Raw genomic sequence first — 27,815 nt, 5'->3', positions numbered from 1 at the left:
ACCTGCAGACAAGACATCCAACACGTCCCAAAACAGGAGATCTGCAGCACAAAAAAAACTGAGCACAGAATGCTCCGTGTCACAAAGGCACAAACTCCACCTGGAGAATGACCAGAAGGGAAGGACAGAGCCCCAAACTGGGAACTGGCAGCAGCTGTGACCCGGCTGAGCCCTGTCCCTGCATGGGGAGGGTAATAATGGGGTACCTAAGGCACAGCTCTCCTTACTCATCACCAGGGGAGCCAAGGGAAGATGGAAATCTCCAGGTGGAGAATCCTCCAGACACAACAGCCAGGAAAGCACAGAGAGGTACCTGATCCACCTCAAGGCCAACAGTGCCCTGCAAGACACTTCTGAGGGCTAAAAATCATCCCAAAGAGTAATTTCTCCAAAGGAGACAACTCTCTCTGTATGTCCCCAAAGCTTTGGGCTGCTCTCAGCTCCTCCTCTCTGAGCACAGCTCCTCACCAGGTGCCCCCTGCACCAGCCCAGCTCTCAGAGCTCCAGGCAGGGCAGGGGCTGTGCCACAGCCACAGCAGATCCACCCCAGGGGACACAGCCCCAGAGGAGCCCAAAGCCCAGCTCGGAGCCCAACGTGGAGCCCGAGGTTTCCACAGCAGAACCAGTTCTGCCAGATGAGCCGTGCCCGGAGCCAGGAGGGTGTAAATGCAGCCACTCCCTAACCAAGGGCAGCCAGGGCTGAAGAGGATCCCTCTCAAACAGAAATTCTCCTCTCAGAAAATGCCACCATTCCCCAAGTGACCTCTCCAAAGCCATGAGCAAACCCCTGGCCGTGGCTTTGGCCAGGACTGACTGCCCCGAGCTGTGTCCTGCCAGGAGAAAAGGCACCTGCAGCTCTGAGTTCAGGAATTCTCTGTCTCCCATCCCTCCCACTACACTTTCTGCTCTTCAGTGAGAATTTCCCTAGGACAAATCTCCTCCAGTTTGTGTAACATCCCTGGTTCCTGTCCCAGGGGATTCACAGAGCTGCTGACAGCAGCAAGGCAAGGCCACCAGGGCCCTGGGCTGGCCAGGGGTAATTTGGCAGGTGTCAAACATGGGGAAACTGGGCACAGGAGCAGCCAAGGGTTCCTGATAACATTCTAATGCGGCAGTGACGTTCCTTGGCATCCCCGCTCTGGGACACACCCTCCTCCTCAATCCCAGAGGAGGGAGGCTCAGCCAGAGTGACCTGGGACATTCAGATGTGGCAAAGGGCTGGTTTGGCTCAGGCTGCTCACAGGGAAGGGGGTTTTCTCGGGATCTCCATCATTCCTCAGGGCAACAGATCAACAGTTTCAGGCCTTTGGTGGGAGTTGTGACAAACCCTGATAAAGCCTCACACACATCCTGCAGTGGGAAATTCCTCCTTGGGACCACCAGGAATGAGTTTGGGAGCTTTTAGGATTTGTGTGATGACAAAATTCCCCCTCCCCTCAGGAAGCTGTGAGAGTTTCTGGGCTGGTGCAGCAGCCCTGGGGACTCCTGTGGGAGCTGCAGACCCTCCTGCTCCAGCTTTCACTGCAACGTTTTGCAGCTCAAAACATGCAAACCCTGCTCTTCCTAGACTTCCAAGATTATAGTTTGTGCAGAGCAAGTCTCTCCCCAGGACTGCAGCAGAACATGATTCACCCAGGCAGAGCTGGGGGTAGCACAGGGCAGGGCTCAGTCACCACCAAACCCTGGGATTGTCACTGGGGGCTCTGCTGCATCCACAGGAAAATCCTCAGGAGGGTCTGGGCTCACTGATGTGCTTTACCTGCCCTGTGTTTGTAGGTGAAGGATCTGATGCTCAAACATGATGGACCATCCTCTGGTCCCATTTCAGCTTATCAGGGACCAAACCCTTATCTGTTTCCCACCCCAAATGGGGCTGGATGCTCTGGAGAGGAAGGAATTGAGCAGCTTCCTCTGTCTCCTCTTTCCTGATTAGCCACATTACTCCAATTAGGATATTTATTCCATTTATGACTCAGTTGTTTTTTTTCTGGAACCCAAATCAGACCTTTTGGGCAAACAGAGCAGGGGCTGGATGGAGAGAAGAGAGGGAAACACCATTCCTTAGCAGGCTCTCGGCTCTGCTCTGAGTCAGATCCACAGGAAATTACTCCTTCCAAGGAGGGGTTTGGGTAAGGGTTTTTGGAGGGTTTTTGGCCCTTCCAAGACAGTTTTTTTGTGGGGTTTTTTGTTGGTTTTTTTTGTTTGTTTGTTTGGGTTTTTTTTTTTTTTTTTTTTGTTTTTTGTTTTTTGTTTTTTGTTTTTTTTTTTGTTTTTTTGGGTTTTTTTTTGGGGTTTTGGGGGTTTTTTTTTGGGTAAGTTTTCTGCTAGACTTCTGCAGCAGGAGAGCCAGGAGAGACACCCTGACTGCACACCAGTCCTCCCGCTTTCCACCTCCCCACCCTCATATCCTTGTGGGTTAATGCCACCACACAGACACTGAGGAATTGTGTTGCCCAATATCACAGAGTGATCTCTGCACTGGGCCAGTGGGTGAACCTTCATCACAGAAAAGACAGAGAGGGAACCTTCATCACCTCCCCTCCACAGCCCAGGGAACAAAATAAAGCTTTTAACAGTGACTGACACTTAAATCAGTCCCATAAGGGTCTGACACTTTGCTGGATGCACCACAAGGGCTCTCCAGCAGCTGTAGGGCAGCCCAGGTCCTGACTCTGGTGGACAGAGCTCTCCATCCCTGTTGCCTGTGAATTTCTTGCTTTCGAGTGTTTGAACCTTTGCAGCACAGTTGTCACGTAAACAATGTGTATTCTTAGAATTTATCTGTGTGTTTTGCATAATTGTTCTCTGAGAGAGAATTTGACTGATGGTCAGAGTGACCAATGGGGTCAGGAGGTTGTGACCTCCTTGGGCCAATCTGGGCCCTTTGTAAAAAGTGTATATAAGTAGATTGGAGTCAGATAATAAAGAGCCTTCCATGTCTGACCCTGCTGTCCTCTGGGAGCGTCCACACCACATCACAACATGTTGCCCCTCTAAGGGCAGGGGTGACAGGGAAGGGTCTGGAGCCCCAGGAGAGGCTGAGAGAGCTGGTGTCACCCCCCATTTTCTTGCTTTCAAAGTGTTTGAACCTTTGCAGCACCGTTCTCACGCTGCTTCACGTAAACAAAAAAAAAGTATTCTTAAAAATTATCTGTATGTTTTACATATAGTTGTTCTCTGAAGAGAACTTGATTAAAAATAAAAGTGACCAATGGGGTCAGGAGGTTGTGACCTCCTTGGGCCAGTCTTGGCCCTCTGTACAAAATGTATATAAGTAGAATTGGAGTCAGATAATAAAATAGACTTCCATGTCTGACCCTGCTGTCCCCTGGGAGGGTCCACACCACATCACAACTTGTTTCCCCTCTAAGTCCAGGGGGTGACCCATCCCTGCCCACACCCCCCCAGCTCACAGCACTTACTTGGAGCCCGTCTGCGCCTGCCCATAAACCCCGTCCTGCTTGCAGCTCATCACGGGCTGGGCATAGACCACGTCGGGCTTGTTGCTGGACGGGCAGGACAAAGCCCTGGCCGGCATTTTTTTACTGGTCCTGCTGGTTCCCTGCTGGGTGCTGCAGCTGCTGTAGATGCTGTGGCGGTTGAGCGTGGCCTTGTGCTCTGCACGGGCGCTGCCCTGGGCCCTGCGCAGGGTCCCCCGGGGGGGCTCACAGTACAGGTCGGGCTCGCTGCGGCTGCTCTTGATGTTGTGCACGAAGCAGTAGTCGCTGCCAGCCCTGGGGCTGACGGCCTTGCTGTGTGCCCTGCTGGCCCAGCCTTCCATCTGGCTGTAGGAGCTGTAGCGCCGGCTCTCCGCGTCCCGCTTCAGAGTCCCGTTGTAGAGCTGCCAAAGAGCAAACACAGAGGGGTTAGGGATGGGATGGGCACTGCCAGGACCAGCCTGGGTGTTATTGCTTTTCCTGGGTATCTCGAGCATTTTTTTTTTTATTTTTTTTTTTTTTTTTTTTTTTTTTTTTTTTTTTTTTTTTTTTTTTTTTTTTTTGTGCCCTTTCACTTGTGCATTTCTTGCTTTCGAGTGTTTGAGTGTTTGCGGCAGCTCCTCACGCTGCTTCGTGTGAACAATATTTTATTCTTAGAATTTATCCGTGTGTTTTGCATTCTTGTTCTCTGAGAGGGAATTTGACTGATGGTCACAGTGACCACTGGGGTCAGGAGGTTGTGACCTCCTTGGGCCAATCCTGGCCTTCTGTATAAAATGTATATAAGTAGATTGGAGTCAGATAATAAAATAGACTTCCATGTTTGACCTGCTGCTGCCTGCTGTGCTCTGGGAGGGTCCACACCTACATCACAATGTGTTGCCCCTCTAAGGGCAGGGGTAACATCTGGTGACGTGTGAGAACAGGGGTCTCCTGTCCCAGTGCCCAAAATTTATGGGTTGTCCAAGCCGCGGGTTGTACAAAGGAGCCAAACACTGCCTGGGTGTTGTGGATGCTGAGGGATCAGGATGTGGGATCCAGGAGCTTTAGAGTGGGACTGAAAGGTCAAATGTGACCCTGGCAATAGAAAAAGTGTTTTATTCCCACCCTGTGACTACAGGACCTCACTGCACATCTCTCAACCATCATAGAGCTTGATGCCCCAGCCTGACCTTCCTTATTTTTAATTTCTTTATGCTCTTTTCTTCTCCTCCCATCTATTAGTTCCTTAGAAAGAGAATGAAGGGAGGGAAAAGTGAGTAAGAAGGGATTCTGGAATCAAAGTGTGCCAAGAAACAAGTGGAGACAATGATTATCTGCTTATGAGTTACAAGGCGTGTAGTATCTGCTCAGATAATGGGATGCTCTGGGAACAATGGGGAAGGTACAATAAAAACTGAGATGACTAAGGCAGGAAGTAAAAAAAAGATGATAAAATAAACCATCTGCAATTAACAAAACAAAACAAAAAAATGGCTAAATGTGCCCTGCTGTCAGTACAAAGTGCCTTCACCACTTCACCAGGATTTGCATCAGGTTTGCCACACCAGAATTCAATCTGCTGCAATGTCAAAGCTTTGGGGTGTCAGGGCTGGCTTGGGAGAGCCTGCAGGGGTATGTCCAAATGAGAGACAGCTCATTCAGGTGTGTGCTCCAGAAAGGAAATAAATCAAACAGTTTTAGTGCTGTTCTCCCCATTATTCTGGGTTTGTGCTTTGCATCCTCTCAGCAGCCTGGTGAGGATCTCCAGGACACACAGCAAACAGGGACAAAAGTAACTAAGGAATAAAACTGCCTGCCCCATTCCCCTTTGGTTTTCCTGGGAAAGCACATCCATGGTCTCCTGTTGGGTCAAAATGTGTTTTTTCTCATCCAGCTCTAAGATGTGGCACTTCAGGTTCTGCTTTCTGCAAAGGCCACCCAAGGATCCCTTGGGCTGGGAGAGAAAAGTCAACACTGGCTCCTAATAGTCTCCTTGTGATTGTGAAAAGCCTGTGCCTGGTGTAATAGTCCACATCACTGAAAAAATAAAAATAAAAAATCCGTATTTCCTAACCTAGAAACACTCCATGACAGAGAGATGGGAACCCTCTGCCAGCTCACCCCGGGACCCTCAGCTGTGCCCTCACTGCATCAACAGCCCCCAGCACACCATTCCTGCCTCCAACACTCTGCACAATTGTCATTATGGTAATTAATTCAGCCAAATATTTCCATTAACAAACTGATCTCCAGGAATGCAGGGAATCCTCTTGGCTGTGCCCCAGAGAGCTGCAGAGGGAACGGCTGGAACCCTTCCCAAGGGGCTCCCAGGTGGGACTAAACCCTTCAGTCCAGCTCTGCTGATGCCCAGATCTCTCTGATTTGGCTTCCAGGTGTGGATATGGACGGGTAAATTACTGCAAGGGGACAGAAGGCGAGAGGATTCTCACTTGGTCTTCTCCAGAGGACACAGAATAAACCCAGGGCTGAGTTTGGAGCCTCCTGAAAAGCTCCCAGGGCTGGGAAGGACAGAAATTCCCAGGGTTGGGAAGGACAGAAATTCCCAGGGTTGGGAAGGACAGAAGCTCAAAGGGTTTGGAAGGACAGAAGCTCCCAGGGTTGGGAAGGACAGATTGCAGGTGGAAAAAAGAGCCGGGGTGAGGCACATCAGAGTAGAATGTGCTGGGTCTCGGGGGCTCTCTGGCAGTGGGACAAGCCCAGGATAAAATCCAGGATGGCCACATCCATGGATTCTCCCCATCCCAGATTTGCTTGGGATGCAGCACAGACAGGAGGAAACCATCACCTCCACAAAGCCATGATCTACCATACATGTCCCTCTGAGGTGACATTATCCTCATTTCCATTTATTTTCCCGGGTTCAGGAAGCTGGGGGCAGCGAGGGATGGCCAGGGAAGGTGCAGGGGGCACTTTGTGCTCAGCAGAGCCCCTGGCAGCAGCTGCAGGACAGAGGGAGCAGCTTGTCAGTTATGAGCCCTGCTGGTTTTCTCTATGAGTCAGTTTAAGCTGGGATTATTCTGCAGGGCTGTCAGAAGCTTGGCAGAGCCGTGGAGCCCCTGGGCATCTGCTGAAACCAACTCAGGGAAAGCCTGCAAGAGGAGCTTGTTGTTTATCTAAAGCTGGATTTGCTCTGCAGCACAGTCACTGAGGGGAGAGGGGAGTGAATCTCTGTTTGCCGAGACACAATCACAGGTTCCAGATTTCCTGCTGGGCTTTAGAGTGGTCCTGGCACTGTCCTCCTCCTTGCCAGCCCCGAGATGGGTGAAGCTGTTTGCAAAGACACCTTTCTGCAACACAGAGCCCTGGGCTGCAAGTCCCAGCAGGTCCCGGCAGGGCGGGGAAGCCTTTTGCAAACTCATGGGAAAATCGTTCCCGTGTGATGTGAAGCTCATTACCAAAGGCAGTCCACGACTTTTATTGCTGATTCCACCAGATGCTTGGCTGAGCCCATTTTAATCTCTTTCAAGTGGCATGGGCCTAATTGGTATCTCAGAATTCCTTTTTGCAAACAGGAGCCTGATCCAACGGCTCCAGATCAATGAGGATCCTCCTGGCAGCTCCAGCAGAGCTCAGGCCTTGCCAAAGAGTCCCTGAACCCCTGCACGGCCAGGGCTGACCCCATCCCTTCCTGCCAAAGCTCCCTGTCTGTGCCTCAGAGCAGCTTCCCCACACCAAAACCTAAATCTCTGTGTTGGGTGCTGAGCCAGCTGAGCCAGGGACTGTCCCTTCCAGCACTGGAGCAAATGTGACCAAGAGAATGGAATTCCCTGCAGCCAGCAGTGGGACAGGACACCCAGCAGGGAAAGGGGAATCACCCTGAGTGTGGAGAGGTGACAGCTCTGAGGGGGAAGGCGATGCTGTCACACTGTCTGTGGTTTGAAGTGACAACATCTCCCAGCTCCTGCTAAAGCCACTCCGTGTGCAGGGAGCTCTCCCTGTGCAGAGCAGCAGCAGTGAAAGGACAGAATTAATCTCTGGCCTCCAGACCTCAGTCAGTGCCCAGATTTCCCAATGCCACCAATTGCACCTGCCCATGGGTGTGTGCCTGGTGTGCCATCCATCCACACCTCTGCCCTTCAGGAGTGTGGGGAAATGCTGGGAAACACCAGGAAGTCCCTCAAAGTGGGGTGGAGACAGAGGGCAGTGATTCCTGCTGCTCTGCAGGATCTGGGAAGGATTTTTGAAGGGCTCAGGCTGTCACTGAGGCTTCTCCCCACTGGAGCAGAGAAGTTGTAGCAGCTTGGAAAGGCATCTCTTTCCAGCCCAGAAAATCCTCCCTGTCCTTGGCTCAGCCCCCAGCAGGGGCTGCAGGGGGGGAGAGGATTGTCCCATTGCTCTGCTCTTGTGACACCCCACCTGGAGGGCTCTGCACACTTCTGGTGCTCCAGACATGAGGAGAACATGGAACTGCCACCAAGCTGATAAGGGGACTGGGGCACCTCTCCAGGAGATGGGCTGGGACAGCTGGGGATGCTCAGCCTGGAGAGAAGAAGGTTTTGTGGAGATCTCACAGCCCCTTCTGGGACCTGAAGGTGCTACAGGGGAGATGGAGGGGGAACCTTCATCAGGAGCCGGAGTGACAAGATAAGGGAATGGCTGCAAAGTGCCAGAGGGGAGCATGAAATGGGATTTGGGGGAGAAATTCTCCCCTGTGAAGGTGGGGAGGGCCTGGCACAGGGTGCCCAGAGAAACTGTGGCTGTCCCATGTCTGGAAGTGCCCAAGGCCAGGTTTGGATGGGGCTTGGAGCAGCCTGGGATAGTGGAAAGTGTCCCTGCCCATGGCAGGGGGTGAATGGGATGATCTTTAGAGTCTCTTCCAACCCAAACCCTTCTGCAATCCTACAGTTCTGATTCCAGACATCCCACCAGGCCCTGGCAGTCCCCTATGGCTTCAGGACCCAGGAGGATGCTCAGGTGCAACCAGGCCACTTGACATCCTGAATTTCAGCCTGAATTTCTCCCCAGCGTGGAATGAGCCCGTCTGTGTGAGGAGAGCTGCTCATTCATGGCCAGACAGGGGAGGCAGGGAGGGGGGAAAGGCACTGGAGATGAGCACTGGGGGCACTGGGGCTCCTGTCAAGCTCAGGGAGGAAGTGGTTCCCTCCCTGGCAGCAGCACAGACTTGCCTTTAAATTAATGAGCATTTGTGCATCTCCAGTTCTCAGCCTGCAGTCTGTTCTAGGAACAACAAGGGGAATATCCAATCCATGAGACAGGTAAACAAACATCTTTAACCTCTTATTTCAGATGGAATAAAACTGGTGATGGAGAGAAAGTCAAAGTGGCATTTTCCCAGCCACCAGGAAAAGAAAATTCTGATTTTCTTTTCCACAAACCCTTTTGCTTGGCAGGAAAAGCCTCTGCCTTCCCCCAAGAGGAGCAGAGGCACAGAGCAAGGTGCACCAGCCCAGGAATGGCATCTGGATCCAGCTCTGCCTCCCCACGTCAGAGCCCTCCCCGAGAACTGGGTGGTTCTGATTCTGCATCTGAGGACGCCATCAGTTCATTACCCGCCTGGATGTTTTTTTCCCCTTTGCAATTTGTTTGTTTCTAGAGCAGCAGACAGAGAAGTGAGGGCTCCGTATAAACATGTCAGGAGCAGGTTTCTCCCAGGCTGGAGGGCAAAGCAGAGGAGATGCAACCTGAGCAGGTCCCACCCTGAGTTCTGGGTGGGGAGAGCTCCTCACGCTCCTTGCGAAACCCTCCGAGTGCTGCTCCCTCCGTGGCAGGGAGAAAAATTGCAAAACCAGCAAATACGTTGTTTATCTATTTCTGAAATGCTCCTTTCCACCTCTCCCAGGAGCTGCCTTTCCCCTGTGGTTTTTCGTCTCTCTTTTCTCATCCAGATGAGATTTGGGTCTTTGGTTCCGTTTGTTTTGGCCAAAGAAAGGAAAAGTTCAATTTGTTGTTCCAATGCCCAAAGCCTCATGGAAATCTCCCAAGGACACCAGGCTCTGACCAATGACCCTAAACCTGTGTTTTCTCTGACAATATTTTCCAAACCACTCTCTTCTGGGGTTCTTTTAAGCTTGGCTGTATCATCACAACAAATTTTGAACTGAAATCCTTGCGGAACAAAGCTCCCACTGACAGTGAAAGGTTTTGTCCAAAGAGGCAAAGGCACAACAGGGATCACTTTTTGTTCAGGTAATGCTCAGAGACAAAGCTCTTTTTTTCTACAGAGGATTTTTGGTTAAAAATTTTTTCCTGCAGTCTGTGGTGCAGAGGGATCACTGATGTGTGTTCCTCATTAGTGCCATAACGGGTATAATCACCACAGGTAACTGCTTTAATCCTGCACCACCAGGCCAGACAAATATTCCTTGGGCTGGGAGCTTGGCTGCTCCCAGAGATGTTGTTAAAGTCACACCTGGGACCCCCCTGGGAGAGAGATGAGGGGCTGGAGCTTGTCCAGGGAAGGGAACGGAGCTGGGGAAGGGTCTGGAGCCCCAGGAGGGGCTGAGGGAGCTGGGGAAGGGTCTGGAGCCCCAGGAGGGGCTGAGGGAACTGGGAAGGGGCTGAGCCTGGAGAAAAGGAGGCTCAGGGGGGACCCTGTGGCTCTGCACAAGTCCCTGACAGGAGGGGACAGCCGGGGGGGTCGGGCTCTGCTCCCAGGGAACAGGGACAGGACAAGAGGAAACGGCCTCAGGTTGTGCCAGGGGAGGTTCAGGTTGGACATCAGGAGGAATTTCTTCATCGAAATGGTTGTTAAACATTGGAATGGTCTGCCCATGGCAGTGGTGGAGTGTCCCTGGAGGGGTTCAAGAAATGACTGGACCTGGCTCTCAGCTGTGATGGGTCAAAGGTTGGACTTGGTGATCTCAGAGGCCTTTTCTCAAGGATTCTGTGACTGTGTGGAAGCCCCAGCTGAGCTCAGTGTGGGGATAAGGGACACAGCTGAGGTTCCCTCCCCAGCACATCCAGGGGTGGTTTGTCCTCGCTGGGGGCAGTGCTGGGGGACACACTGTGACACTGTGAGGGATTTCCTTCTGGTGGAAGCAGCAGCCTGGAGAGCCAGGTGGGCTCTGCACCTTGTCATCTTGGTCATCAATGGGCCCCGGGAATGCCCTGACCCCCCACCAGCAGTGGAGCTGCCAGCAGACCCAGGGTGGGAGCTGAACCTCAGAGGTTTTTGCTGGTGTGTTGCCCTCCGTGTGTTTGGGGTTTGGTTCTGCCTCTCCAAAGCTGTGCCTGTAACTGGGGTGGGCACCAGGTCCCTGCAGCCCATGGACCAGCCAGCTGTGGCTGTGCCACACTGCAGGAGAAACTCCATTTCTGGGCTGAGCTGAGCTGTCAGACACAAGGGTGTGGCTCATCCTGCCATGACTGCACTGCTCTGGGTGCCCAGCCCAGCCTCCTGAACCTCCCCCAGGTCTGTCTGTGTAAATGGTGGTCACTGTGACCCTCCTGCAGCGCCCCAGGTGCTGCTCACACCAGGACAAGCTCCCGAGGCTGGAGGGCTTGGGGAACAGTCACAGATCACAGTGGCAGGAGGGTGACAAATATATTTAAAGCCCCACAGCACCTGCGTTGGGATATCTGGCACAGAGGGGTCTGCAGTCCCGGATCCTCCCGTTACTCAGTGTGGGATCTGAGCAAAGGGATCCCCAAAGGCTGGGAATTCCCATCCCTGAGGGCTGCTCCAGCCCCTGACACAGGAACCAGGGAAATGCTGCAGCCAGGAGCAAACCCACTGCCCCCCAAGGGGAGTGGTCCCACTGGACCCTCAGGGCTCCTTGCCCTGGCAGGGGGAAGGGACTCACTGGGGACAGCAAACCAGGCACCCCAAAAGGGGAATTGACAGAAAATAATCTGTAATAATGCGTGAATCAAAGAGTTTAACCCAAAGTGTTAAAAACAAATTATGGAATCATTAAATTAGGAAAGCCCTCTAAGGTCAAAGAGCCCAATCATTTTTTTTTTTAAATTAACCCAATTAACTGCCACATTCACCCTCAAGAGCCACATCCACAAGTTTTCCAACACTTCCAGGGCTGGGGACTCCACCACTGATCTGTTCCAAACTGACAGATCCACAAAGAGCTCTTCCTCCACATCCATCATTTCTCTTATTTGAACATCAGCCTCACACGATTGGGAAGAAAACACAGAAGTGAAAAAGTTTGACATTTCCAGGAAGACACAAAACGAGAGGAAAGGAGGAGGTCAGGGGAAGCAGCTTTTAAGAGCTGTGGGTAGGACAGGACACTTTTATTGTCACCATCTGGGGCAGTGCCTTAGATTGGGGCATTCCAAGAGCAATTCTCAGGGGCAGGTGCTGTGGAGGAACACCCTGGACACGGATTCCTCACCTTTTTAACTCCAGGGGGATGGGAATCAGCCATTACCTCAATATGACACAGGATAATGACTAAAGTCTTGAGTTTTCCTGTGCACCTCAAAGGACTTGGCCACTTTCACAGCACCAGCTCCTGCTAGAAATAAATCCAGCAAATTTACCTTCAAAAATAGATTTGCTTTATCTTTGGTTTGATGTCTCACAATCAAGGAATTACAAACAGGAAACTTTTTTTTTTTTTTTTTTTTTTTTTTTTTTTTTTTTTTTTTTTTTTTTTTTAAGGAAGCCCAGAACCTGCACAGACCTCAAACAGGTCAGCAGACAAAAGCTGAAGCTCTCCCAAGGTGGAGGCTGGTGGTGGGTGTGTGGGGGGCTGCCCAGGGTGGTTGGGGGGTTTGGTGTCTGTGAGCTGGTCAAGCACATTCAGGCTGGAGGTTCTGAGTTCCAAAGGGCCACTGGCACCTGGGGCTGCTGCCCCTGAGTGCAGCCAGCCACCTCCCCGAGCTCCTCCAGCCCCGGTGGCAGCAGATTGGGATCCAGGGGGGCTGATTCATCCTGACCTGACAGATCTCCAGATAGAGGAGATGAATCACTGCCCCTGCTGCTGTCTTTGCTGGCCCGGGAGGAGCCAGACAACTTGTCAGGACTGAATGGCTGATCCTCAGATAGACTCAGTGAGGTAAGACAATCCTCCACAGGTCCCAGTCCATTTTGCTAAAGGAACCCAGAATCCTGAAGACCTTTATCAAAAATATTTAGAATTAAAGACCTGCATGACACTTAAATTTGGAGAAAGACCAACGTCCTCAGTAAGTGCAGAGGAGTCTCTGAGAGAACAGACAGAGCTGCCTAAACCCAGTGAGCCTGAAGGGACTGAACTGTTGTGTCCATGGGACTCTCCTGCCTCATGGAGCTCCTGACCTCCATCACCACCTTCCAGCTGTTCCCAGAGCACCAACACTCTGACTGAACCCCCAGAGGGACTCCCACCTGCCCAGCATTTGTGCAGCTGCCACAGGGATTGGGAACAAGATCAGGAATAAAACCAGGCAACAATAACCCCCACAGCAGCAATAGGAACTGCAGCAGCACCTTCCCATGGGCAGAGCTGGGCCTTGCCTTCCTCTTTAACAAAAAAACCCCACCTACAAACACTTGGAAAGGCTGAAACGAGGCAATTTTGCTTGGACAAAGCACAATAAACTCCATTCAGGAATCACAACGGACAAACAGCAACAACAAAACACAACATCCCAATCATTGGACTTGTGGAGCTCCTCCAGCTGTGCCTGGGCAGCTGCCTCAGTTGCATTCTCCTGGTGGGCACAAACCCCTGCCTGGACCCTCTGCAGGGCTCCCCCTCTGCCTCAGGGATGGAGACACGACCCCTGCAGGGATGGGGCTGTGCTCTGACCCATCCCACAACCCCAGGATGGTTTGGGTTGGAAAGGTCCTCCAATCTCGTCCAGTTCCAACACCTTCTCCTATCCCAGGCTGCTCCAAGCCCCATCCAGCCTGGCCTTGGACAATTCCAGGGATGGAGCAGCCACAGCTCTCTGGGCACTCTGTGCCAGGGCCACTCCACCCTCACAGCCCAAAAATCCCTTCCCAATATCCTCAATATCCCATCTAACCCTGCCCTCTGTGGGATATCAACCCACAAATCCAAACTAAATCTTTTCCACTCTAAAATCCCCACATAAACCAGCTGTGGGGGCCTTGATCCTCCTCCTGCTCCACTGCACTGAATAAGAGAGCCAGGACCCCTCTTGGGTGAGTTTCTGGAGCACTGAGACCTCCCTAAGTGACTGTGAGAGGTTCCTCCTGCCCAGGTCACCCCAGACCCCCCCACAATTCCCAGATCCAGGAGTGTCTTACCGGGTATCCCCAGTTGCTGCTCCCTGTCTGGGTTTTGGTGTAGTAACTGCCCCGGGACGTGCCGTAGCCATAACCATCAGATAAACCATCATACATGGAACCTGCAAAGGGAAAAGGCATGGTCAGCAGGAGAAAGGGTTTCCTAGGAGAAAATATTCCCAGGAGAAAGGATTCCCAGGAGAAGGGATTCCCAGGAGAAGGGATTCCCAGGGGAAAGAATTCCCAGGAAAAACGATTCCCAGGAGAAAGAATTCCCAGGAAAAAGGATTCCCAGGAGAAAGGACTCCTAGGAGAAAGGATTCCCAGGAGAAAGGATTCCCAGGAGAAAGCATTCCCAGGAGAAAGCATTCCCATTCCCAGGAGAAAGGATTCCTAGGAGGAAGGATTCCTAGAAGAAAAGATTCCTAGGAGGAAGAATTCCCAGGAGAAAGGATTCCCAGGAGAAAAGATTCCCAGCAGGACCCTTTCAGGGCACACAGCTCTTTTTTAACGGCAAGTTCAGTTATGTAAAAGTGACAATTATAAATCTCAACAGGAACACAGGGAGCACAGGCAGCAAGGGGAGCCTTTGTCATTGCTGGGATTTACCCACCCCAGCCCTTCCAGGGGCTCTCCCAGCAGACTCTGCCACTGCAACCTTTGATCTCTCCTAAAAGCATTTTACTCAATGCCACATCCATCAGTACAAGACAAACAAAGTGAACCATTCCCTTTCCATAATGGAATTCCCTTAACCCCCTTTTGGATGGTCCAGAAGAGCTCAGGGTGATTTCAGTTTCATTTTTAGAAATGCTCAATAGTTGTGGCATCCCAGGTCCCGTTATGAGGAAGTGCAAACCCCACACTCCAATTACCTTCCAGGGGAAGCTCTGAATGTCTAACAAAGCACAAAATCAGGACCTACCTGTCCTAAGTTATGCACCTAAACTGGTGAGTAATGTCAGAAATATCCTAATCTCTGTGATTGTTTGATAAGACCCATCTCTGAGATAAACTGGATAAGCTCGACCACAAAGGCCCCAGAGCCACTCAGGTCTCTTCCAGCCACTGATCCCTGGAATAAACCTAATTTATTGCCCTGCCTGAGGCACCCAGAACCTGTTATGGTGATTTGCTTTGTGGCTAAAAAAAATTCTTGCATTTTCTCAGGAAGACGGTTCCTTGTGGATGTGGCGTAAATAATGAGATTTGTTTTCTATTGTGAGCAGGGCTGAGCCTGGAGAACACCCCTGGATGGAGAACAGGACACAGCCAGGTCTTCTCCCAGCCCTGCACTTGTGCAGGAAACTACAGGAGCTCTTTTTCTGCAGTCTGGAGACTCTGCAGGCACATAAAATTGCACAGAACTCACTGATAAGGCAAGAAAGTGGCCCTGGAAATGCAAAGGGAGGTTCAGTCCTGTCCTTGCCTTGTGTTTCCTCTCCCCCCTGTGATTTCCCTTCACATCAGGACATCAGAGCTGGGCTCAGCAGTGCCAGCAGTGGTGGGTTTGGGCCAGGTGATCCCCCAGCACACAGAGTTATCTGACAACCATCACTCTGAGCACAGAGATAAAGCCATTCCATGGTAATTTCCTGGGAATTCCGTTTCCAAATCAGGCCTCTCACTCTCTGTAAACATCCCGTAACTGCAGGTGTGAGCACCTGGAGCCTTTTCCTGAGTGAGCAGCTGCAAAAAGGGGTTTTGTGCCTGACTAACAGGTCCCTCTGACCAGTCCTGCCTGGGGACCACACTTTTCCTTTCAGGACCTGCCATGCACTCCAGCCTTTGGGGTTAGAGCAAGGGGACACCCCAAAATAAGCCAGTTTAGGCACATCTGTAAATTTCTTCCATTAATTCACTGCCACTACACGGCCAAATTCAGGAGATCAGGTTGAAGTTTATGTTCCCCAGTGGTGGAAGGGTTGCCTTCACCTCCCAGAACTTGCACATAAGAGCTCATAAACACATAATTAAACAGAACCTCAAATGTTCCAGGCATTTTGAAGTCACTCTGCTGGTTGGAGAAGATGCTTCTCCTGCCACCATAAATCCAGCTGGGATTTATTGCTTGGAGAGCTCAGTCTTGAGGCCAGGAAGACCCTGGGGATTTTCTGGTGGAGGTGGCTGAAGAAAACCTGATGTTTGTGCAGGTTTGGACATTTCTCTGCTTGGTCCATCCTGACATCCAGCTGGGAGCTGCATCTCCAGCCCTCAGGGGCAGGAAGGAGATCCCTCTTCCAAACACTCCAAGAGCAAAGACCACACAGCCTGGTCACAGGCCCTTGGAGTTTGGAATAAACCCAGGAAATCACAAAAAAACCCATTCGGGCTGGGTGGAAATGCTCTTTTAGTGAGAGATTCCCCTCTTGGGCTTTTTCCTGGCTGTGTCCACAGATCTGTGTCCCAGTTGTTGTCACCCAAGGAGCTCTTTAGGTCCCTGAAGGGCCCATGTGAACCTGGGCAAGCACAGAGCCAGTGAAAACCCCTGTATTCAGAGCAGATTACACAGGACCATGACAGCACAGAGCCATGACATCACAGAACCATGGAATCCCAGAATTATGGAATCCCAGAACCATGACATCACAGAGCCATGACATCCCAGAACTATGGCATCACAGAGCCATGACATCACAGAACCAGGACATCACAGAACCATGGCATCCCAGAGCCACTGAGGCTGGAAAAGTCCTCTGAGATCAGAGAGTCCAACCATTCCCCCAGCAGTGCCATGTTCACCACTAACCCGTGTCCCAAGTGCCACGTCCATCACTCACTCCCAGAGATGGTGACACCCCCACTGCCCTGGGCAGCCCTGAGCACCCTTTCCATGAAGAACTTTTCCCCAAATCCAACCTGAACCTCCCCTGGCACAGCTTGGGGCCGTTTCCTCTTGTCCTGTCCCTGTTCTCTGGGAGCAGAGCCCACCTTCCCCCTGGCTGTCCCCTCCTGTCAGGGAGTTGTGCAGGGCCACAAGGTCCCCCCTGAGCCTCCTTTTCTCCAGGCTGAGCCCCCTCAGCTCCCTCAGCTTTTCCTCAGGACAGGGGACCCTCAACAGCTGGGACAGAGCTGGGAAGATGTGACAGGACCACACAGATGAGGTGCAGCCCCTCACTGACCATCTGGGCAGAAAACAGCCCTGAAGGCTGCTCAGAGTCCCCCCTCCCCAAATTATCACCCGCCCATGAACATCTCCTTTAAAACTCAGACATTTTCAAACCTATTTTATCTTCAGCGGGAAAATTCACGAAGGTAAAATCCCATTACAGCAGATAAAAAGTGCAAAACCCTGCAGTGCATCTCTGAGTGCCCCCACACTGCTCCCAGTGCCCTCACCCCCTTCCCCATCCCTGTTATCCCTCATTGCAGAGCAAACTGAGGCTGCCTCAGTGAGTTATTTCCTTTCCTCAAAGGCAATTCTCCTCTCTGGAGGGGAGTGCCATTTCCCCAAAGCCAGCTGGACACACAGAGCCAACGTGGAAAAGGATGTCTGTTAATAAATATTAATCTGTGGCAGGGAAAGGCAAGGCAAGAACCCGTCACTGGCAGTGCAGGCTTGGCAAGTTAAATCATAAACTATGCAGGGCTTTAAACAATAAGGATGATTAAACATAGGAAAAACACAGGGAGAGCAGAGGCCTGTGGGAGGCACAAAGCAAAGCCTGGGTGCCTTCAAGGAGAGAAGTGCCAGTGAAATCCCAGACACTGAGATTCCTCCAGGAATGACAAAACTCCAGTTCTGCCTCCTGGCCCCTGAGCTAATGGGCTTGGGGAATGTTTTGTATCCCAATAATCCGAGGCTGGTGGAAGAGTGGGACCTTTCACTGAATCATCTCACACTGGGGGAAGTTACAGAAATCTTCAAAAGACTTTTTATCTCCCAAATCTCCCCTTCACATCAGTCCTGATCCCTCCAAAGCCAGCTGGGGTCCCGTCAGACCTTGGTGGAATTACTCAAGGTTTATCCACAGCCAGCACAGAAACTCCTTAATCCCAGCTGAGCCACAGGACAGTTGGATCTGACCCTCCTTGGTTGTGTCTCCTCAGTGACAAATCACTGCCAGAACTTCCCTGTACCCAAAAGACTTTGCAGAGCAGAGCTGGTGGCTACAGGGAGCTGGTTCAGCTTGGCCTGGCCTTTTCCTCTGCTGTGCCACCGGAATTAATATTCCCTGGAAATGTGCATTACACACAAATTCATGGGGAGCCATCTGGATTGGTACTGACATGGGGAGAAGGGCAGATAAGCCCTAGAGCAGATCCCACAGACCCAAAGCCAAGGAGGACAGACCCCACAGACTCCACAGACCCCATAGACACCACAGACCCCATAGACCCCATAGACCACACAGAACCCACAGACCCCATAGACCCCATAAACCCATTGACCCCATAGACCCCATAGATCCCATAGACCCCATACACCTCACAGACTCCACAGACCCCACAGACCCCATGGACCCCATAGAACCCATTGACCCCACAGACCCCATAGAACCCATTGACCCTATAGACCCCACAGACACCACAGACACCACAGACCCCATAGACCCCATTGATCCCACAGACCCCACAGACCCCATAGACCCCACAGACCCCATAGACCCCACAGACCCTATAGACACCATAGACCCCATTGATCCCACAGACCCCACAGACCCCACAGACCCCACAGTCACCCTTGGGAACAGCTGTAGCTGCTGTGCTGAGCCAAGGCCCCACTGGGCTCAGGGGTGTCCTGCTCTGCTGGCAGCAGTTTCTGTTCCCTGTCCCACCCCAGAGCTCCAGTCTGGGCCCAGTTTGGCCCCCTTGCCCTGGGGGACACCAGATCCACAAACACTTTGCCCTCCTGGACTCCATCAGCCCATTTATGGCTCCATCAGTCACTGGGATGGTGAAGGAGTGTGTGCCAACCCCTAAAGGAATCCCAGTGCTGGGACACACCACCCCACCCTGCTGTGGGCACGAGGGCTCCGTGTACACGTTCCCCATCCCACACACACCAGGACATGGTTCCTGCACTGGGGGAAGCTCTGGGCCCTGCTCCAGCTCAAACCACAGCTCCAAACGCAGCAACACACCTGGAGCTGGCCCAGAGCTGCCCAGCCCCACTCTGGGGCTGTCTGGGAGCACCCAGGCTCTTGTCAGGGGGATTTGGGAATTCCCCAGCTTTGCTGCCCCTGAGGAGCATCTCTGTGAAATCCCAAGGGATGCAGGAGCTGAAGCTGGAGGAGGGTTTGGACAGGCAGAATCCACCCTTAACACACCCACACAGCCTCTTTGTAGGAAGAATTAATTCTTCTCATGGGGCTGCTCAGCTGAGCTTTGGGCAAGACCATAAAACCCAAGAGCTGAGTCTGCTCCAACACCGACCAGGAGACAACCCTGGGAACAAACAACGACTTCTCACCCTGCTGGGATTCCATCCAGGAATGCACCGGGATGAATCAGCCCCCAGGACCTTTGCTGGCCAAACACCCCTGGTGGGAACGAGGGGAGAGGGGGCTGAGCTTGGGGGCAGCTCCTGGGAGTGGGATGTGACTCAGCTTCCCTGGGATACAGAAACCAGAGCTGCGCATCTCCACGCAATTCCCATTCCCAGACACTGCCCAGAGTGTCTGGAGGAGGGGTTTAGCCCGTTGAGCAGAAACAGGCACTTTGGGAATGTGCTATTGGTTTTTTTTTTTTCCTTTCTGAGAGGTTTCCCCTGGGCTCCTCTCCAGGCAGGAAAATCCCCCCCTGCCTCTTTTCCTTCCTCCCTTCCCTCTGCCCACTTCTCCCTCCATCCAGAGCCCCTCAGCTCATCCTGCTGTGTATTTTATTTTTTCCAGATCTGTCACTGCAACACCTTAAGCAACAAACCCTCCGTGGGAGGAGGGAGGAGATTCCCATCTCCCACCTCAGTGGCAGAGAAAAGCTCTCCTTGCCCCAGTCCCCTCTCATCTGCTGGAGTCTGTGCCCACAAACACAGAGGGAGCAGGGATTTGATCCTGGCAGAGCCCACCTTGCTCTGGAGCTGCTCCACTCCAGCAACTGCAATCCCAGAGCAGGTTCCCGTGGAAGCAGCACCTCCACCCCTCCCCAGGCAGCTTCAGACAACTTCTCCTGCCAATCCAGCCCCAAACACGTCTCTGGACCACGGCACCTCACCAGCACAGGGTTCAGGCTCACAGTGCAGCCTGGACACGGCACAGCTCCCACAGGAGGTGGCACAGCCTGGCCCAGCTCACCCCCATCCTGCTGCTCACCCCACACTCAGCTGAGGCTCAGCCCCAGCCCCAGCACCCCAATGGCCCCCAAAGCCTTGGGATTTCCTCTCCTTGGTGGACTCAGCCAGGCCAGAGCTCTCTGTGGCTGCTGGAAAAAGCACCTCCCAGAGCCAGGAGGTTTTGTCACAACTCTGTGCGTTTGCAGCCTCTAACTGGGGACAGCTGGGCTTCCCCTCCAGAGTAACTTTCTCCAGACACCAGGAGGGCAGAGACAACAATTTTCCCAGCCCTGATCCAAAGAGGAGGGGGTTCCAGCAGGACCCCTGGCTGCAGGGCTCAGCTGGTGGGTTGTTTTTGTGGCACACACTCAGTGCACAGAGCTGGAACAGCCCCCTGGACCCCAACAGGGCACAGTGGAGGGGGCTGTGAACACCCCCACAACCAACACCAGGGACATTTCACCAGCTCATCTCCTTCCTCCCATCCCACTGGGGGTCCCAGAGATCCCAAACTGCTCAGCCTGCAGAAAGGAAACGTGTTGGGACTTCCAGAGGCAAATCCCAGGCCGAGGTTTGTGTCCTGTGTGTGGGCACAGCCTCCTGCTCTCCCCAGCACTCAGGAGGCAGCAAAGCCCCAGCCCAGGGCAGGGCAGGCTGGAGGAGGAGCACTGTCAGCTCTGCCCATCCACAGGACGGGGGTGGAATTCCAGCCATCAGGGCACTTGCAGAGGAAGGATTTGCAAAACCAGACAGCCACTCCAGCTTTGGAGCCAAGGGAAAAATTGGTTTTAGCACCACACTGAGATGTCCAAGTGCCTCAGGGATGAGGAGCACAGCAGCATTCCTGGGATCAGCTCTAGCCAGGAAGGAGTCGACACATCCAGCTCTGTGTCCTGTCCTAAATCCAGCACAGCAGATCTTGGCTCTGCCTCCCTGAGGTGACGCAGGAGAGGAGCCAAGTGCTCTGTCCCCCCTCCCCAAACCAAACCCCATAAAGCAGCCCAGAGCACCAGCCCTGCCCCACCAGGCTCCCCTCTCTGGGGGCTTTACCTCGATTGGAGTGGCCAACGCTGGACGACACCGACGACTTCTGCTTCTGCCTCTTGACCGTCATCATCACCTGCTCCTGGACCCGCTGCTTGCCTGTGCCTTTGGTCTTCAGCTTGTGGTCCGAGGGCAGGGCCAGCGTGGAGCTGGCCTGGTCCTGGAAGCACTCATAGGCCAGGGCTGTTTTCAGCGGGGAGTGCAGCATGGCTGGGGCACAGGGGCTGCACTTGGCTCACACACGGAAAACACGAGGCCACCGGACACGACCGCGCTGGGCTCAGTCCCCCAAACCCCTCCTTGCCATACGGGCCCTGGCCCGGGGTGTCTGAGGGCTGCTGCTCTGAGCTCAGCTCCCCGCCGTGTGAGCCGTCACACCCTCTGCCAGACTGGATATACAGCCCTGCCCGCACACACCCACGCGCTCCCAGCACCCAGCCCGGCACCCTGAGCTGCTGTGGGGCAGATCCGGGCCCTGGGCCTGCCCCTGGATCTGAGCCTGCCCCCAGACCAGCCCCAAACCTGCCCCTGGTCCAGAACCTGCCCCCAGACCAGCCCCAAACCTGCACCTGGACCTGAACCTGCCCCCAGACCAGCCCAGAACCTGCCCCTGGTCCAGAACCTGCCCCTGGATCTGGATCTGAATCTGCCCCAGCCCCAAACCTGCCCCCAGCCCCAAACTTCCCCCAACCCCATGGGGCCAGGGGCACTGGGGGATGCCAGTGGTCAGTGGGCGAGGCAGGGGGCCCCAGGGCTGGGCAAGGACACCATCCCTGAGCAGGGTCCTGGGTGAGGGTCTGTGGTCTGGGTTTCTGCAGCACCTCCCACACGGCTCCTCTTGGGCTCCAGGGTTTCCCTCAGTCCAAAGTGCACCAAGCCCAGGTCCCAGTGCCAAGGGATGGCCCTGCCTGGAGGACAAACACTGCCCACAGCCCCCGTTCAAACCCCAGCTCTGACAGCCCTGGGTGCAAATCCACCCCCAGGAGCCCAGGAATGCAGGACTCCTGCAAACACCAGCTCCAGGGGGCAGGGAGGGTCCTGATAAGATCCCCTGGAGGGTCAGGGACCTCTTCCCAGAGAATGTCCTGCTTGTCTGGGGGACAGGCCTGTGGAGAAATCAGGGCACAAAGATTGGGGTAATCTTTACACCCAGCTTGGGGCAGCAGGGAGGAAAGGAGGACATTTAGCAAGAGCAGAAGATAAAATGTCTGTGCAAGAAATGACACGCCGGGCTGTGAGCAGGGAGCTCTCCCCATGCCAAGCCACACTGCAGCAACTCGTCTGCAGAGAGCCCAGCACCTCGCTGCTGCTGGTGGGACCAGTTTCAGGTCACAGCAAGTGCTGACAAAGCTCCTGCCAAGCCACAGGAGGCTGATTCAGGAGAAGAGGAGCAGAGCCCATCAGGAGGGAGGCTGAGGAGAGGATGCCCAGAGCAGAGCAGAGGCTTCCTGGGTGCTCCAGGACCAGACCTGGGTGTTTGTGCCAGCACTGAGGGGAGCAGAGCCCAGAGGGATCAGCTGTGGGGGAAAGGATGTGAGGAGTTTCTCTCCAGTGAGAATGAGCAGTGCCCAAGGTCTGGCCTGATGCTTTCACTCCCCTCCATCAGGTTTTGTGTTTCCCTGGTGGTTTGTGTGCACAGTTCGTGTTTTGTAGGAACAAGAGCAGCATCAGAAAGCACAGAGGAGGCTCCTGGGGAAGATGAGCAGAGCTCTCATCCTTTTCCATGCTCCAGGATGCTCCTCCCATGAAACCCAGGAGTAAAAAGCCAGGTTTTGTCAGTAACACACAGGAGCGGAGCAAGTGGAGGGTATTTATTTGTTTTGGGACCAAAGGGGACCTCTCCCCACCTTTCCTGACCCCTCACCAAGAGAGGCAGAGCCTTTATTCTGCTCCATCACACAACCAGCTGGGACTTTTAGCCCATGCCCAGCCTGGAGGAGGGAGGGTGGGCACTGCCCGGGACCGGGTGGGGAACACCCAGAGGGATGGGGTGAGTGGGTTCCCTCCTCTCCTGCTGCTCCTGAGCGTTCCATGGGCAGGGATCACTCCATGTTCTCCCGGTGCTGGAGCTGTTGTTTTCCCCTGCCCCACTTGTTTCTCCTGAAAACTCCCCATCGATGCCAAGCTGTGTTTTCTCCAATCGATGACGGGCTGTCGGCGTCGGGTGCCTCCTGCACAGCAAAGTGCCAGCTCTGGCAACCCTGGAATGTCACTTGGCCTGGGGCGAGGAACAGCCCTGTCCCTGTCCCTGTCCCTGTCCCTGTCCCTGTCCCCGCATGTTTATCACACCCGTCACCGCTCGGGCATCTCCCGCTTTCACAACCCGCCCTGGGCTGGGCTGGGCTGGGCTGGGATGGGCTGGGATGGGATATGGGATGGGGATGGGATATGGGATGGGATGGGCTGGGATGGGATGGGATGGATGGGATGGGATGGGATGGGATATGGGATGGGATGGGATGGGATGGGATGGATGGGATGGGATGGGATGGGATATGGGATGGGATGGGATGGATGGGATGGGATGGGATGGATGAGATGGGATGGGATGGGATGGGATATGGGATGGGATGGGATGGATGAGATGGGATGGGATATGAGATGGGCTGGGCTGGGATACGGGATGGGATGGGATGGGATGGGATGGGATGGGATGGGATGGGATGGGATGGATGGGATGGATGGGATGGGAATGGGATGGATGGGATGGGATGGGATATGGGATGGATGGGATGGGATGGGATATGGGATGGATGGGATGGGAATGGGATGGATGGGATGGGCCGGGATGGGCTGAGCTGGGTTGGGTTGGGTTGGGTTGGGCTGGGCTGGGCTGGGCTGGGCTGGGCCGGGCTGGATTGAGGAGCTGCAGGCAGGGAGCTCAGGGAGGCTGCAGGAAATGATGGTTTTTAGGGGAGAGTCAGCACGGCTTAGCCCAAGGGAGGAGAATCTCCCGGGATTCTGCAACAGAGTCCAAACCCGTATCTGGAAGAGAAAAAGATGCTTGAAAAAAGGCTTTTAGTGCAGTTCTGTGCAAAGTGCAGTTCTGGTGTCAGGCTGGGGTGTCTCTGAGAGGGGCAGGGGGAGCATTTTTCCAGCCCCAGCCCAGGGCAGCCCCAGAGCAGCCCCAGCCCAGCAGCAGCAGCAGAACTTTGATCCAGCAGCGCCCCGAGCGAATTCCCCGTCTCCCTTTATGTCTGGAGCTCACAGCCAGAACGGGCAGCGCTGAAAAGGGACACAAAGGGACTCGGGGGGCGCTGGGCAGGTACCGGACGGGGCGGATAAAATCGGGGTCCCCGATGATGCGGGCAGGGGGCTCAGGGGGTCCCAGCCCCGCCAGGCTCCGTCTCTGGCTCTGACTCAACCCCACACCCTCCCCGGGACACGCCCGACACATCTGGGCTCTTCAAAGCATTTTTTTTGCGCGAGTTCCTGGGATTCCTGCCAGCTGCCCCATGGCAATCAGAGCTCTCTCTGGCCCAGGAGAGGCGCAGGTTCCCTGTTCCGACTTGTCGGGCGCTCCTGGGCTGGAAGTGTCTGCAGCTCCCTCCAGTTCTGCTGTGGAGGGGAATAATCGCCCCCAGCCCTGGTGTTGGGATGTCCAGTCCAGCCCTTGGGGGTTATTCCAGCACTGGGATGTGATTTTCCCTCCGGCCAGGAGGGGCAAGGGGTGGGATATTGGGAATTTCTTGTAATTCTCAGGATAATGCCATTTTCTGAGCGGTGACTCATCCTGAGCCCATCCCAGCACAGCTGAGACTTCCCAGAGCCCGGCGAGTCTCCTGCAGGAGGGAACCTGCTCCTCACACTTGCACACCTCAAAGTTTCACTCACTCAAAGTCTCTTTTGTGGCACCAGAAAAGCACCACAGGAAGGGGCAGATGGGGAGCTCAGAGGAACAGGATACAGGGGGAGGGAAAATGGGGCTGTGACAGTGAGGAAAGGCAGGCTGGAGCCTGCTGAGGCTTGTGGAGAGGCTGTTCTTGGGCAAAACCTCCACTCCTTGTGGCACACGGAGGTTTTTGGAGTGGTGCCGCAGGAGGACAAGGAGGCAACAGGGTCATGGGGTGGCTTTTGGCAAATCAGGGACAGTTCTCCAGCCCCAGAGATCTGGAGAGTGAGGAAAGCCCTGATTTCTCCCCAAAAGAAAAGGATGCACCAGGCAGAGCAGTGAAAGCCTGAGCTGTGTGAGGAACATTAAAGCCCTGGGAGCATCACTGAGTGTTCCCTGACACAAACATGGGGTCCACAGGAAGGGGCTGCCCCTCTGCCCAAGGCAGGGCTGAGCCAAGGCAGGACCCAGGTGCTCCAGGCCTTGTCCAGTGCAGGTTGGATGGAGATTTAACAACCTCTCAGGCCTCTCTCCCAGTATTTGAGTGTCCTCGTGGTGAGTTGTTTCTCAGGTATCCAAAAGGAATTTCCCGTGTCCCAGCTTGTTCCAGGTGCCTTTCCTCTCCCCATGCACCCAGAAAGGTGACTCCATCCTCACAGAATCCCAGAATGACTGAATTGGAACTGAGCTCATCCTGTTCCAGCCCTGCCATGGGAAGGGACATTTCCCCTATCCCAGGCTGCTCCAGGCCCCATCCAGCCTGGCCTTGGGCATTGCCAGGGCTGGGGCAGCCACAGCTGCTCTGGGCACCCTGTGCCAGGGCCTGCCCACCCTCACAGCCACGAATTCCTTCTCAATATCCCATCCATCCCTGCCCTCTGGGTTAGCCATTCCCCTTGTCCTGTTCCTCAGGTCCTTGTCCCACATCCCTCTCCAGCTCCCCTGGAGACCCTTTAGGCACTGGGGAAAGAGTTTAAGGCAGAGTTTTGTCTTCTCCAGGTCTCCATCCCCAGTTCTCCCAGAGCAGAGGGTCTCCAGCCCTTGTGAGTCCCAGGGCTTGCTCCATCCTCTCTGTTAACGCCTGTTAATTGGCTGCAGAGAGCTGAAACATCTCTCCAAATTTCCCCTTCTTCAATCTGAGCAAAGCCAGCTTTGCCAGCCTTTCCTTTGCCTCCTGTTCTCCAGCCCTGACCACCCTGGGGCTGAGGGTCAGGCCAAGCCCTTGTCCTTGTCAGCTGGACCCCCAGGGGCTCCCATTCTGAATTCCCTTGTTTGGCCTTGGTGGTGACAAATGGCACATGTAGGGGACAGGGGCACATGTAGGGGACACTGGCACATGTAGGGCACACTGGCACATGTAGGGCACACTGGCACATGCAGGGGACAGGGGCACCAGGCAGGACAGGCTGGCTCTGGAGTGGAGACACCCTCAGGACTCAGCCCAGGGGCCTGACAGCACCTCCAGACTCAGCAGCATCCCTGCTGAGGACACAGATTGTCCCCTCTGCCCCTCCCCGTGCCTGGACATCCCCTGACACAGAGGTCCCACCTCTGATGAGCAACAGCATCACAACCCTGCATTGCTCAGAGCTCCGAGGGCTGTGCAGCCCTGACAGCAGGGAAAAGGGACGTGGTCAGCAGGGAAAAGGGACGTGGTCAGCAGGGAAAAGGGACGTGGTCAGCAGGGAAAAGAGATGTGGTCAGCAGGGAAAAGGGCCATGGTCAGCAGGTCACTCTGGAAACAGGCACCAGGACTGGTCCTGCAGCTGCCAGGGAAGGGCAGGCCCCAGGGAGGTGCCCTGGGAGGGAGGGATGGTGATGGAGCAGGAAGGATCTCTGCTTCTTCCCCTTCAGGACAAGGCCAACCCACCCAGTTTTCATCTCCCTGTGTCCCCGTCTCACTTGAGGAGCGTCTCCAGAACAAGCCAAGGAGCTGCTGCTGCTCCCTCCAGTCTCTTCCCAGTCCTCCCTGCCCGGGCTGTGCCCTGGGCTGTGCCCTGCTCAGGGGGGCTCCCCCTCTCTGGGAAGGAGCTGCACTGGGGGAGGTGCTGGACACTCAGTCCCACCTGGGACCCTGCTGGCCCCTGTCCCACCTGGGGACCCTGCTGGCCCCTGTCCCACCTGGGGACCCTGCTGGCCCCTGTCTCACCTGGGGACCCTGCTGGCCCCTGTCTCACCTGGGGACCCTGCTGACCCCTGTCCCACCTGGGGACTCTGCTGACCCCAGTCCCACCTGGGGGCCCTGCTGACCCCTGTGCCACCTGGGGACTCTGCTGGCAAAGCCCCTCCTTGCCACAGACCTGCCCCAGCAGCCCCAGGACAAAGCCTGAGGTGGGGTTTGAGTCTGGGGACAAGGACCCAGCTGGAGCCCCAGGACCCTGCACATGAGCCCAGCCCAGGGTCCCCAGAGCTGGCCCTGTCCCAGAGACTCCCTTGGTGCTGGTGACACCTCCAGCAGGGTGTGACATCCTCAGAGAGGACACGTGGGAGGACGTGGTGCAAGGAGGAACTCCGTGTGCTCCTGGCACAGTCAGGGGGTGCAGCCTGTTCTTTGGGGCCCCATTATCTGGGATTGCTCCAAGAGCCTTCCCTTGAAAGTGGGAGGTCAGTGTGGGAGGCTGCTCTGGGTCAGTGGTCACAGTGCCCTGTGCTGGTCCCTCCTCAGGCCTGGAGTCTCGTCCCAGCCCCTCAGCAGGGTCGTGTCCCCATGACAAACAGTGTGTCCTGTCACAGGGAGGAGCAGAACACTGAGATCAGCTTGGCAGTGACACCATCTCCAGGCCTGGCCTCCTGCCCTCCGAAATTCCAGGAAGATTTTTCTGCCACTGCCAACACAGGTCTGTCCTTGCCAGATGAAGACATTGGGCTGACCCCCTGCCCACCATGTCCTGGCCCCAGCTCTGCCCATCCCTGCTGCCCCCCAGGACGTGCCATGGCAGAGGAGCATCACTGAATCCATGACCATCCCTTCCTCTGGAAAAGCAGCTGCTCCAGGACTTTCCCTCCCCACCCTCCTTCTGCCTGCACTGGGAAGGCTCCGATTCCTGCACAGCCCCTAATTCCCCCCTGGGGTGGGATGTACCAGGCTGTGCTGATGGGGACCTTCCTCCTGCCACCTGCATCCTGTGCCAT

The 27,815-nt window shown here is 54.6% G+C and overlaps 1 protein-coding gene across 1 annotated transcript in view; it reads right to left on the bottom strand.

The window, feature by feature from the left end:
• PKP1 (plakophilin 1) overlaps positions 1–21,059 on the bottom strand; it is a gene marked incomplete at both ends in the record, with an annotated part of 43,053 nt that extends 21,994 nt beyond the window's left edge. Inside the window, 3 exons of the mRNA XM_083878645.1 lie at positions 3,423–3,841; positions 13,618–13,718; positions 20,858–21,059. Coding sequence (XP_083734771.1) covers positions 3,423–3,841; positions 13,618–13,718; positions 20,858–21,059 — 722 coding nt within the window. The remainder of the gene's footprint in view (positions 1–3,422; positions 3,842–13,617; positions 13,719–20,857) is intronic.
• Between the last annotated feature and the right edge of the window lie 6,756 nt (positions 21,060–27,815).

Source organism: Zosterops lateralis, assembly GCF_965231275.1.
Source record: "Zosterops lateralis genome assembly, chromosome: 26".
Taxonomy (NCBI): Eukaryota; Metazoa; Chordata; class Aves; order Passeriformes; family Zosteropidae; genus Zosterops; species Zosterops lateralis.
The sequence above is the reverse complement of the archived record's forward strand: the minus strand, read 5'-3'. Positions and strand labels throughout refer to the sequence as shown.